The sequence below is a fragment of the Petromyzon marinus genome, chromosome 2 (assembly GCF_048934315.1).
Source record: "Petromyzon marinus isolate PM22_M1 ecotype Great Lakes invasive population chromosome 2, UKy_Petmar_22M1.pri1.0, whole genome shotgun sequence".
Classification (NCBI taxonomy): Eukaryota; Metazoa; Chordata; class Hyperoartia; order Petromyzontiformes; family Petromyzontidae; genus Petromyzon; species Petromyzon marinus.
In genome coordinates this window covers 3,495,647-3,509,286 of record NC_133668.1, presented here as the reverse complement: position 1 = coordinate 3,509,286, position 13,640 = coordinate 3,495,647, and the positions used below count along the sequence as shown (strand labels likewise).

The following is a 13,640-nucleotide window of genomic DNA, read 5'->3' as shown; positions in this document are numbered from 1 at the left end:
TGGCCAAAAGATCCCAATGCAGAACGCTCCTTAAAAAAATTATCTTGAGACTCGGTGATGCTTTTCTGCATTAACGAAGGTTATTATAATCATTGCATTTGTGTTTATGCGTGGATCGGTGATGTCGATCACAAGAGTGAGGGTAACAACTCCCCTGTCTCTGTCATTATTCATACGCCCACCGACACCACTTATTAATTAAGGAATTGTACTGCAGGGATGCCAGCAATCAAAGCGGCTTTTGGGGAGAGGAGCGGTGGTGCAGTGGTTAGCGCACTGCGCTACGAACCGGCCGCATTTGACTCTGAATCCAAGCAATGGTTAACACCATTGACGAGGGATATCTTAACCAATCCTGGGCCATCCCTGCACCTTCAACCTGCACTGTCACAGCGTGGTGAAGTATGGTCAAACTACCCCATATAACTAATGCTGCATGGGGAGGCTTTAATCCAGCAGTGGTTTTGACAAAGCGGGGTAAACGGATCAAATCAACCACAGTGGGAAACAGTGAGCTTGTTCTATAATAGTATTAGTTTTTTAGGACATTCTCAATTGAGTCTGTGGACTCTTTGCCAAGTGGGGGACCTTGCTTGGCACGTGCGGACAGTTGAGTTGTTTTTGTAGTATTGTTGCATGTGGGAGGAAATGAGAGTGCAGCACTCGGGCAAGATCCACACACACACACCCACACCACAGAACAAATCTCAAAGCATCGGCAGGCATTACGGGGGCAACCTACTTGCTGCACTGCCCCGGGCTGGGAAAATGCCAAGCGATAGATACACACTTGGCACGCTCTCGCATCGGACGGCGGAGGAAGCCGATGGAATAAATTTGGCAAAGTGATGCCCCGACCGACCGACCGACCTCTGCCCAGGGTGTAGATGCAGCACGGTGATGATCCATCAGCGCGCATCCTTCCCGAGACACGAGAATTCGCAGAAATTACGGTATCACTCTGATTCCCCCTATCCTGCACCCCCCCCCCCCCCAATCAGGGTGTAGTGATACGCAGAGAGAGAGAGAGGGAGATACGTGGCAAGCGACAGTCCTTGAGAAAGACAAACTCGGGGAGACACGGAGAGAGATAAGACGATGCTCGCGCAGACGCACGCGGAACGAGAGCTATTGAGAGGCAGACAAACTTAGAGAGGGACGGAGAGTGATAAATAGAAACGCAGAGAAAACGATATAGAGAGACACGAAGAGAGACAACATGGAGAGAGACACGAAGACACAGACATAGACATGGGGAGCAATAGAGACAAAGATACAGAGAGAGAGAGACACACACACTGAGCAACAGAGAAGCACATACAAGGGGAGGAGAAAAGCAATCGTACAAAGAGACACGAAGACCGAGAGAGAGGCGGAAAGTGACACAGACATGTCCACGGAGAAAGGCATCGAAACCAACTGAGCAGTAGCGTCAACAAGTGTGGGGGCAGGGCGTGCCTTGCCCCCCCCCCCAAGCTACGAGTTGGGCCCCCCTTGACAACCACCACGAGATTGGTTTTCATCAACGGTGTCTACATTATCAGTAGTTGACGCCACTGAGACCCGAGACATTGACGGTGCACTCGTATCTGTCCACTCCCGTGCCTGGCGGCAGTTGGAGGTTGGTTCCCACTTCCTTGAGTTCAGGGATCGGCAAAGAAAATAACAAATACGAGCCATTATTTTTGTCTAATTCGGTAAAATAAATAAAGCCCTAAATATTTCTAGAGCCGCGATGCACTGTGTGGTGAATACGAGACGGTGAATCGTTAGTAAATAACGGTCACCAAGAGGTCCTTAAAAAGAGTGGCGATGCACTGTGTGGTGAATACGAGACGGTGAATCCTTCGTGAATAACGGTCACCAAGAGGTCCTTAAAAAGAGTGGCGATGCACTGTGTGGTGAATACGAGACGGTGAATCCTTAGTGGCTAACGGTCCCCAAGAGGTCCTTAAAAAGAGTGGCGATGCACTGTGTGGTGAATACGAGACGGTGCATCCTTAGTGGCTAACGGTCACCAAGAGGTCCTTAAAAAGAGTGGCGATGCACTGTGTGGTGAATACGAGACGGTGAATCCTTAGTGGCTAACGGTCACCAAGAGGTCCTTAAAAAGAGTGGCGATGCGACTCCGAAGCCGCAGGTTTACCGAGCCCTGCTTTAGTTCAATATTTTGAGTCGGGGGTCTGGTGTGTGTGTTCAGCTCTCACGTGCCACTGATTATAGCCGTAATTGGGAATCGAAATCGTGTTGCTCGTGGTTAATAGCGTGGTGCACGAACCACTGCGCTATGAGCGAACCTAGCGGTCCATGCCCAACAAAGTAGTTACAGGTGCCTACGTAGGCTTTCACCACCACGAATGTGATTCATAATTGGCGTTCAAATGCATAGGTGTAGGTATATGACAACTTTATTTGATTGGATCTGTCGGGTGGTTGGAGGTTTGTCGTAAAAATAAACTGGCATTATACCTCCACTTTTTAACCCACAAGAAACGAATGATCAATCATAATAGTTACACTACTTAAATTTAAATTGTGTTTTAAAATAATTATAGTGCGATGCGGCGGGTAAGCTCAGGTGGAGTGCCAGTACCAGTAACATCTGGTGTGTTAGCAGCATTTGTTTTAACAAGCCAGACCCTGTTTATGGAGACCCGGAAGGTCGGAGCAGAGTGAGCTTGATTAAACAAACGCTTCTGAATGATATTGACCCGGAGGACCAATATTACGTGTTATAAATGGAGAAACGAAACACGGCTCTGCGCTTACATATGATTTACTAATAATATAATTACACGTACTTACACATTCTGCCGATTGAAACCTGATTTCTTTAGAACTGCTTTTTGTGTCCAGTCGGTTTGTCCTTCCTGCGCACCATCGATTAGCGCGGTTGGCTACGTAAGGTGCGAACAAAGTTAAACGTACACATTAATTATGTAATTATTATGCATACAATGTACATTTGTTTAAGTTGTCGTTACCGGCCATTCACACGCATATACGCCTTAGCTTAAAATCACTATTTCGTTCCATATCACTCCAGCTATCAGAACTTAATTAATTGGAGGTGGTGGGAGGGGGATGTTTTGTTAGTGGCTGAATGGATGCGCTCATGCAGACAACTGGAAAAGTCGATCAGCGCGCGTCTCGCTTTGGAGGTTTTGGTGGGGGTGGGAGCCAGATCTTATAAAAGGCCTCATCCTCCACACAGGTTTATTAAAGGAGCGATGCGGGGGGGCTGGGGGCGGTTTAAATTAAAGACGACTCTGGGGTCAAACTATGCGTGGAGTCCCTCGCGATAAAGGTTTGCCCCCTTAGGCGGATTTTTATTTGATTGACTTTTGCAGCCATCCAGCTGCGCATCAAACGAGATAGTTGGGACCCTTACCAGCGTTATACGTAGCGTGAAGTGAGAGCTTAATCCTTCGGTACGCAATGGTGCCGTGAACTCGCATGTGTGTGCGAGCACATCCATTTAAAGACAGGGCCACGGGAAGGGTTAAATAAATTCGATGGATGGACACTATGTGTTGCAAGAGTTTCAGATATGAGCACGTGAAATGTCCTTTATATTGCATGGGTCAGTTTAAAGTTGGAAGTGTTTCGATTCTCAAAAGAATACGAGGCCGAACGTTCATCTACATTGAGGCCTTGAACCGACTGTGACATTTTCGCATTGCCACGGTGGTAATCGTGTTTCCCCAAAATGTGGTGGCTACTTATTTTACCCACCACAGCATGGATGATTGCCGAATCGGCATCTCACCGGGCAAATTGAACACGAAACCCTACCGTTGTTAGTTTGAGCGCTTCTGCCTGAATTCGGATGTACCTTAGCCACGTGCGGTGCGAAATAAGATCTGCATACGTACGTGGCCATGTCCACGAATGTTTGGCTTCGTGTCGGAGGAAACTGGAGAACCACCACGCACTACGAGGTGACACTCTGGCATTCTCCTGGCCACTGTGCAGTCTCGTGGCTTACACCTGGCAGGCCCTAAAGTTGTTAGTCACCCATCCAAGTACGAACCAGACTCAAATATACTTAGCCTTCGAAATCCGATTAAATCGAGCACTTCTTCAGGTTGATTCGGCCATCGGCATTTGCAATACTGTAAAGACAAAAAATACATCCCTTGCCCAAATAATGCCATTTATATGAGAACCGACGTGTTTATGTAATGCTCACGATCGTAAATGTTTTGTTGCTGTTGTAAAACCAGTATCCAAAAGAGGGCAATTGGATCAGGAAATGCCACGCTCACAACAATCCTGAAACTTCGCAGGGCACTGCAGAGCCAAATGCAAATACGTTTCGACAACGTTCGGTCCACGGTGGCGCGCATTGCAACGTGAACCACGAAGGTGCCGTGCGATTCGTGCCACTTTCCCTGTAGGTACCGTAAAGGACGGGAAAAACCCATCACGACAAAAAAATAACAGCGAGGGCTGGAAAACCACGGCAGAAACTACTCAGCACTCGGCCTCAGTGCAGATATATATTTTAAAAAAAACATCAGCAGGTTCCAAAGAGCTGCATTAAGGACCCCTTGTCTCAGCTAAGTCATCGTCATTTGAGCGGATGCGCGTGCGTTCCAGCCTTCCACTCGGGCGAAAGTTCCTTTTCTTCCGATTTTTTCTTGACGATAACGTTCTCATCAAAGCGTTGCGACGCGTTTCCACCGCATCCGCCTAGACGTGGTTGTGGCTGTCGTGCGCGCGCTTGTGTGTGTGGGGGAGTTCGGTCGGTGTGGGCGATTCCAGAGTGCTGCGCTTCACATATGTGGAGCCGATAAAGGGTGAACGATCCGAGATGACACCGGCTTCATTACTCCTCACTCCGGGCAAACGGGTTGCGCAGATACGGTCCTTTGGTACCGGAGATGGAGCGATGAAGACCTTTCATGTGCTCATTAATCCTTCCAAAGCCGACCCCGTCCCTCTTTTACAATGGCCGAGAAGATCTGGATTAGCACAATAATAAAGCAGAAAACGCGATTGATTCCACGTGCCTGTTTTCTTCTGCCCAGTCGGGCCACCTGCAAATGATCCTCGGCTCTTCTCAGTTACCCCCCCCCCACCTCCGATTCCGCGTAAACAAGGGATTACCAGAAATCTATAAATACATGGCCGACACACTGCTTCTGAGAGACTCACTTCTATATTTTTTGCGGCAAAGACCGAAAAAAAGCCCCCCGAGTTATTCACCGGCAGAGCCGACTTCTCAGTTTAATTGGTCCAGGAATTGTAAGTCGCGTCGTTGTTCGCGAGACCCAGTGTCCTTATGTGAGTTTGTGAGCGCCGTGGCCCCCTCACGGTGGCGAAGATGTTGAGATCGATCGTCGTGGTGGCGGCGACGGTGCTGATGGTGGTGGTGGCGCTGGCGGGCACGAGTGTCCAAGCAGAAGGGTACACACCACTGGGAGCTCTCACCTACCTCTCACATACCTCTCACACTCAATACTTTTCTTGGGGGTCGGATTGTTTCGCGTCTGTGTTGATGTTTGTTTATTAACAAGTCGGGGGGGGCATTGAGAAGACCGGAAGATATTTTTTTTGAAAGATAGAAAAAAGATGCAGGAAAAACAATAGCCATCATTGCGATAATTGTAAAATAATCATGATAAAAATACGTGTATACGATATATAATATGCTTTTAGGATGTATAATATTACAGGTACAACGTTTTCTTTTTCAATACAACTTTTATTTTATTGTGAATCTGTAATATATACAAGTTACAACCAGATGATGTAGAGAAAGGAATAATCAGAATAACTTGAGTTCAGAAGAACATCAAGCCACAACGACCCGGCCAACGTGGAACGTTGGGCCAGCGTTGGATGGTCAAACAGTTCCAACCGCATGCCAACGTTTATATCTTTACTGGAAAGCGCGAGTTCATAGTGGATAACCCATTGAGAGAGCGGTTTATCGGTGTTTGTGCACTGAGAGATGATGGTGGTGGTGTGACTGTTCTCCTACACGAGCCACGTACGGTATCTGGAAGCTGCCAATGTGGCTGGAACGCACACTGCGATGTACGTGCCTTTGTGATTCATTGAATCGAGTCGACAGATCCAGCTTGGTCCATCAGTTGTTTCGTGTGCTTCGAAGGGCCATGGACTGAAACGTCGCCGATTATAGATTCATATTAAGGCCATAGTGTTGTTTTCGAGTTTTTTGTATCGATGCTAACTGCAAGACAACCAAGTTGAGACTTGAAACTTTGCAGAATCAGAATATGTATTTATGCTGGAGGAATCTGATGAGCTATAAACGCTCTTTCTCAGATGCCTAGTTTCCACAGATTAGTTTGACATTCGTGTAGCTCAGCTTTAAGTTCTCAAAGCTCTGAACACTGGAAGAGATACGTGGCGGGTACACAAGCAGCAATAAAATGAGCGAAAATGGGTCATTGCTCGAAACGTCAGTCGCATGTTTCTATGTTAAGGCAGTGTTCATATGAATGTGGTGCGTTATTTCCCGATCTGTGCTGGCGTCTGTTAGAAAAAAAAAAACTTACTAATCTCCCTACTTGGCGTTTAAGCAAATGAGAATGCAATATTTACAATTATTATATTGATATTTATATATTCGGGAGAGCGTGCCTGAGTGTAATGTCTCAAGACTGAGCATCGCCGAGTCTGATAAAATCTGCAATGAGTCTGATAAAATCTGAAATGGTGTCTCGCCAAGTTATAAACATGGGGTGAAAGTATTTCCTTAATTAATTCGACTGCACGTGAGCCAAGAATTGCCGTCATTATTGCGATGCGTAACGACGCACCCATGCCTCCACCCACGTTTCGATCGCGTTGTCGCATGGCGAATAAAAAACAAAATCGATGTTTAATGTCGTGGTGACTGTAGCGGCCACCCATGGCTGCTGCAGTGGTTACGTGAACAGTTTACAGTGAACTGTATGCACAAAGAAAAGGAGAATATCGAATCTCACACGGTCGATGCAATGCACATTATCGAGAGATTAAGAAAACGACGTTATGTACGCGATGAATCGATGCATCGTTACGCGTTTGCTCATGAGCGACTGGCGGGTTGCCTGAGCGTGGCGCAGTGCTCTTCACTAATTTTCAGCGGTGGGGGGGTAGGGGGTGGCACTTTCGCCGAAAATACATCAACAGTGTGAGGGCCGCCACAGCATTTGAAACTATTTGACAGCGCGATGACGACGATGATGGTGATGATGGAGGGATGGGGGTTGTTTTCACATGCTGTGTATTGTCGGGGGCCGCGCACGTCAGGGGTCGCACTTAAAAGGCGGCCAGTTACCCGCTGGCCTTGCAATGTAGCACACTCTGCGTATCGACGAATCGAGCCGGAGGAGGTGCGGTGAGGTTCGGTTCTCCAACACGCCGCGCGCAGGGCCTGGTGCCATCGCCGGGTGCTGTCCACGGAGCTGGAGGTGCTGGCTCCGCGCCGTGAGCTGTCGGCGCCCTGCAGCGCCCTGCTGCGCTTCACCCTGCAGGGATGGAGGCTGGACGCGGATCGGATGCGCGCCGAGCAGGGTGGGCACCCTGAGCGGGCGACCTCCGAGGCCACGTGCCACCTGTACAGGTGAGTTGCGGGTCACCCCGGGGATGGAATCGGCGTCTCCGCGCTCAGCGAATGGGGCCGTTGTTCACTTAAGCCGAGTGGTGGGGAAATCCACATTTCCGTGGCGTTGGATGTTTTTTTGGGTTGCCACGAGGACTTCGTCACACAGTGGCGTTAAGCGTCGTGTGAGGACACGGTAAGTAATTAAGAAAGCGCGGGTGAGGCGCACGGCCATGGGTACGGAAGTGTTGGAGAAATATGGCGGAAAAGAAACGAGGGAGAGTGGACAAGTGGAGAAAGAGACCAAGGGAGAGGTTTGGTGGAAATGAACGAGTGTGAGGAGATAGGTTTCAGAAGGGACGAGGAGAGGGGCAGAATCAGCATATTTATACTGGAGGAATCCGATGAGCTATGAAGCTCTTTTTTGACAGAGATGCGACGTGGGCCACGGTGCTTGGTCAACGAGAGAGCTTGCCACGAGTGCCTTGTGTACGTGGAAGCATAAACTTACCTCACCAGGGACCACTCGTGCGACTCCCTTTCAGTGGTATCAACTTTAATAAATATACACGTATGATTTTCCGAGCTCACCAAGTCACCGGCCGAAGATCGAAGCGGTTGAAGCGACACGTCCGTCGGAGATTGACGTTGAATGAAATCGTAGAGATAGATAGACTTAAGCCGCAGACTGAGGAGCTTCGTCAGTCGGAATGTGATCGACACATTTGCCACGTGTGAACGTGGCAGCGCTGTCCGGGTGCTGTGGAGGGTTAATTAATGACAGGGGTCGTGGTATTAACAAATATGGATCTCCACGAGTCAACCCTCGTCATGCGGTAACATAATATACATTATTTCGTTATAAGGCAACTTATCAATATGGGCAACGAATTCGATATGAGCGTTACGTTAAATTGGCAATTTTGAATGTGTAAATTAGGAACAAAATTAATGAGGGCGGGAGAATTATAAAGGCAGAATGCACGGTCTGTTGTTTGGCCCTACTGTACTGTTACAGGTGGTCTGCGCGACGCACTGTACTAGTTTAGGCGCCTTCCATAAATTACGTCACGCATCTAGTGGTGGGGGGGGGGGTCAGACATTTGTGACGATGTGTGACGAGGTGGGGAGGGGGAGTTTGAGAAATGTGACGTCACATAAAAATGCGCAACTTTTAATAAATATAGACAACACGTTCTACTTGATTAAATAGACTTTTTACTAAATGTTTTCTACAACATTAGAGTACAGCGCCACATTAAATACGCACTACAATGTCAATAGTTTAAAGCGATTTGAAGCATGTTTTATATATTTTTTTGGGGGGGGGGGCAGAGCTTTGTGACGTCATATTTGAGGGGGAGGTCTGACTTTATGTGACGGCGTGTGACAAGGGGGTGGGGGGGGGGGATCAAAAATCGTCCAAAATCGCGTGACGTCATTTATGGACGACCCTTTAACGCGCTTTTCGTGCTGGCTCGATTCTTCGTCTTGATCACGCCTGGTACTGTACAGGCTGGTCCAGATGTCTTGTGACCCCCCCCCCCAACTTAATTGACCCCTGCTAATTTTTTTCTCCCTTTGCATATTCATTTATGTTTTAAATAAACATTACTTTAAAAATACATTTTTAATGGGGGGGGGGGGGGGGGGGGGTGTCACAAGACTTCTGGACCACCCTGTATAATATTGTGCACATCGCCGTCTCCGATTCCGCCCCCCCCCCCACCGACAACTCAGACCTGCGGAGACGCGAACTGTGCAGGCGGAGAAGACGGTGAAGGAGTGCTGCCCCGGCTGGACTGGAGCGCTGTGCACCGACAGTGAGTGTGCGGCAGTGCCCTTCTGGCTGTCGCCTGATGAAGCGCGTTGTGATCACTGGCCAAACGTCGTACTCAGTTTGTAAATGCTGTGGCTTGGCTCTCCAACGCACCGGCTAGTGCTGCACTAGTGACGAACTGGCCACGTTCTGTTTTACGTGACAAACCTGACTAGTCGGCTGTGTCGGGGTGGTGGCGGGTTTTAACGACACATTTATATATTTACGTGATATAACCCAAAAAACCCTCTATTAAACCTCTGTTATGATGTCATTCTACTCCAGCCAACCAACTTGACAATTCTCACCGTGTGAGGCAGGGTGGAGGGGGGGGGGCGACAGGGAGGCTCCCAGACTGTGTGCCCGCTTGCGTATGCGCGTCGCATTACACGGGCAAACGGACATTTCCATGCAATGTGTTTGTAAAGCACTTTGTTTTTAGCGCCTGTGGTAATGCCGTCGACTGTCTTTGGGAAATCACGCGCGCGCATCAGGGGATGCCAACGGAGGGGTTATTACACGCGAGAGGATGTCCACAGCGATGAAATCAGCTCGTGTGAAGGCGCTGGAACGCGAGAGATCTCAATGGCTTGGGGAGCCCTTCACTTTTATAGATCGTCGATGCTCCTGATGATGATGATGATGGTGACCAATCAAATACATTTTCATTCGCACCATATAATTTGTATTCGCTCGTGACGCGTGTCTGAGCAATGGCATCACTGACTGGCGGGCTACTGGCCGATTCCCACCGGAGTCGAGGCGGTTCGCAGAGTTGGGTGGTGGCGGCAACCTCTGCCCACGTCGGCGGCCGTCCTCTCTCTCTCTCTCCTCTGCCCAGGGCTCTCCTACCCGGGCATTTGCTACTCGCTGCCCGACTGTGGCAATGGCAGCGACGCCGACGGCGCGGGCATTGCGCTGTCCGCCATGGACGAGTGCTGCGCCAACGGACTGGCACAGAGCTGGCGCAACCTGACGTCGGCGCGGTGCGCCGAGTGCCCGCAGCTCCTCATCTCGGGTGGGCATCACCGCGGCGTTGACGGATCGTGCCGTGATTTTCGTTTTCACGCCCGCCACCACCCCCCCCCCCCCCCCCCGCCGCCAAATTTTTTTTTAAAGACAAAGATCCCCCGCGTAGCCTCAACGGACTTTCGGGGCAAGTGGTGTTAGCGAGTTGCACCTACGAAGGCCGGAACGGTACACGGGGGGGGGGGGGTGGGTGGCCAGTGCCACGCCCGACCGCCTTTGTCTCCCCCGGTGGTGATGTTTACGCACCGCACCGGGTATTCATTTGAGACTTAGTCGACCTAGGGGAGGCCCAGGACCGGTTGAGATAATCCTCACTGGATATTGGCCATGAGCGGGAATCAAACCTGGTTCGCCGGGTTCGTAGCGCTGCGTAGCGCTAACCGCCGCCACACGATCACACACCCGCACTCGGCTGGCACAAGAAGATGCCTACTCACTCATTCGCGTGGACTTACGTCATCCGCTGTTTTTTTGTGTGCTATAGCGATGGCTCGTAATGATTGACGACGACGGTACTGAGCCACGGCGAGACCGCGCAGCCGTGAGCGCACGCGCGCTTTGCCGCACACGGGCACGGGCACCGCACCGTCGCGCGCCGTGCCACTCACGCTCTCGCCCGACGCCGCGCAAATGCAGGGGGACCAGGGGCGCCTCGCCTCCCGCTCATCCACGTGCCACCGCAGGCGGGCGGCGACCCCCGTCTCTTCGGCACCTGCGCCACGTGGAGCGGCTTCCACTACCGCAGCTTCGACGGGAGACACTTCCACTTCCCCGGGGCGTGCGCCTACGAGCTGGCGTCGGCCACCGACGGCACGTGGGCGGTGCACGTGGCCGGTGCCCGGGGAGACGCCGCGGTGAGGGAGACGGGCGCGGAGAATGCGGGCGCATCGCGTTGCCTCGGCTGCAAGCTGCCGCAACGTGGTGGACGCTGATTTTGCTTACGACTAAGTCGATGGTACCGTCGCATCAAATCCACCGCCTCCCCCCGCCGGCACCTATTCCTCCACCACTGGCGGTCCCAAGCCAATGGCGTCCGTGTAACAATAAGCGGCGGATTAAATAGATGACATCTGTGGCTATCCGTTTACCCACGGAGTCTCGAGGGTGTATTTTCCGGGAGGTCTGTGGCATGAGACTACGTGGTCATTTCAATAAGCGGGTATAATTTTTACGGGCGCGGGGTTAACAATTGGAAGAGCATTGAGAAAACCCGTGCGAAAGATGAGAGAGAGAGAGAGGGTGTGCATTTATACTCCGCACGGGTTGGTCATGGACCTACTCGCACTCCCGCACCCCGCATGTGTTTTATCTACCGCTACGCGCGAGCATCTTCCGTTCCTGATGCCGGCAGCGAGACAGCTTCCGCCCCCCCTCAACCTCCCCGGCGTTGCGATGATTAACGTCCACGTTGGGGCTCGTCTCTCTCCGCAGGAATTGAAAATCCTGTTTGGCCTTGAGGTGATCAAGACGACCAACGGCTCCGTAGCAGTCAACGATGTCGGAGTTCCCCACGGGCAGCCCTACTTCCAGAAAGGTCACCCCGTGACTCCTGACCCCGCCCGCATCATCGCATTTGATGCATATAAAGTATGGATGATGGATGTTTTTTCATGATAATAATAATCATACTGTAATAATGCATAGCCCCTTTGTTTCGCCAGTGCTGGATGAAGGCTTCCCAAAGCCCTGTTGGTTATGCGGTGATTTTGACCATGCTTCACTACGACTGGTCAGTGCAGGTTGCTGAGGGTGGGGGCCCAGGATTAGTTCAGCTATCACCTGCCACTAGATTTAAGTCTAATGAAGACCGCTTGCTTTGCGATCGAAAGGTCGTGGGTTGCTTGCTTGAATTATTTTCAATTTATTTTTAATTTAATTTTATTATTTTTATTTCAGTTTTTAATCGACGTGACTTTACCGAAAGAACCAAGAATACAGTTCAAACAGAGTTGTCCCCTTCAAATAATATCAATTCATGAGTGAGTTTGGTTACTCGCATCATTCCTATAGCGCGAGGCTATCACACGGGAAGGCGCTATGCTTCACAGACACAGTCTGCAGTAGTTTTTCGCAGGAGTGGCGATGTTGCTTTGCGTCTAATCCCAGTTGAGTAGCTTCCGGGTATCATTCATACATCTAAGTTCACAAATGTGTGCACATCTGCGTGTGCACGCTTAAACACAATCGAGAGATTATGGACAAATGTGAGTTCACTAGGACCAGAATAACATGACCTTTGGAAGGGCGTAGGGCGATATTGGTTGATCTGAAGAGGAGATTGGGGGTGGTGGAAGGGGTGGGTGGGGGTCGGGGTGGTGCTGCGGTTGTGTCACTCGAACCGCAATCGGAAGGTCATCATTTCAAATGCCGGGTTGAGGGATCAGTTCAGCTCATCATCCCTCCGAGTGCCATAAAATAAGTTCAACTACATGGTAAGTCGGCCTGTCCCACCACCCACCTTGGTAAAGTGAGATTCCCAGGCTTCGTGCCGCCGATAGCGATGAGCTGGGGACGTTGTTCTGGAGTTTGAACGGCTCTGGTGACCTGTGTGACCCGTGCGTGGATGACAGGCGTGAGCATCAAGTGGATCGGGGACTTCATGTTCATCGAGAGTGGCCTGGGCGTGCGCGTCAAGTGGGACCAGAAGCGCGCGGTCTACGTCACCGTGACCTCCGACCTCAAGGGGCAGACCAGAGGCCTCTGCGGCTCCTACAACGATGACCCCGGCGGCACGTGTTTACGTTTTGTTTATTTCCCGAAATGTGTCCCTCCGCAAAGCTCTCGGATGCGTTTACGAGTTGTGTATTGCGTGTTGTTCAGCACCATATCCGACGTTTCGCTTCACATGCTCGGAGGTATCTCTAAGATTTTTTTTTATTAAATGAAGACCACAATACAGCCAAGTGGAGCCATGCGCATTTCCTGGGATTTCGTGGATATCACACATTTTTTTTCTTGTGTGATACACCCAACCCGCAGGGCTTGGAGGTGCCTGTGAGATGGCCGTACAACGAGTAGGCCTTCTGACCTACCTAATATCTACGGTGTGTTGGCCTAGGAGTGTTGTTTCGTTGTGTGCAAGGCTTTTGTTCCAGCCACCCCAATTTCTCGCCACATGCCAAATGCTCTATTGTTTCGTGCAGATGACTTCATGACGGCGGAAGGGCAGGTCGTTCAGTACGCCGTCACCTTCGCCAACTCGTGGAAAGTGGTGTCCGCAGAGAACGAGGC

General features: G+C 50.5%; 1 protein-coding gene across 2 annotated transcripts in view; it reads left to right on the top strand.

Annotated features, from left to right (window-relative positions):
• Positions 1–5,135: 5,135 nt before the first annotated feature.
• The window catches only part of LOC116949424 (SCO-spondin-like), a 182,127-nt gene continuing 173,622 nt past the window's right edge, over positions 5,136–13,640 (top strand). For both annotated transcript variants that reach the window (XM_076069198.1, XM_032966760.2), the window contains exons 1-8: positions 5,136–5,412; positions 7,391–7,582; positions 9,302–9,384; positions 10,222–10,398; positions 11,046–11,263; positions 11,841–11,943; positions 12,980–13,138; positions 13,553–13,638. In XM_076069198.1, coding sequence (XP_075925313.1) covers positions 5,330–5,412; positions 7,391–7,582; positions 9,302–9,384; positions 10,222–10,398; positions 11,046–11,263; positions 11,841–11,943; positions 12,980–13,138; positions 13,553–13,638 — 1,101 coding nt within the window. In that variant the 5' untranslated portion in view covers positions 5,136–5,329. The remainder of the gene's footprint in view (positions 5,413–7,390; positions 7,583–9,301; positions 9,385–10,221; positions 10,399–11,045; positions 11,264–11,840; positions 11,944–12,979; positions 13,139–13,552; positions 13,639–13,640) is intronic.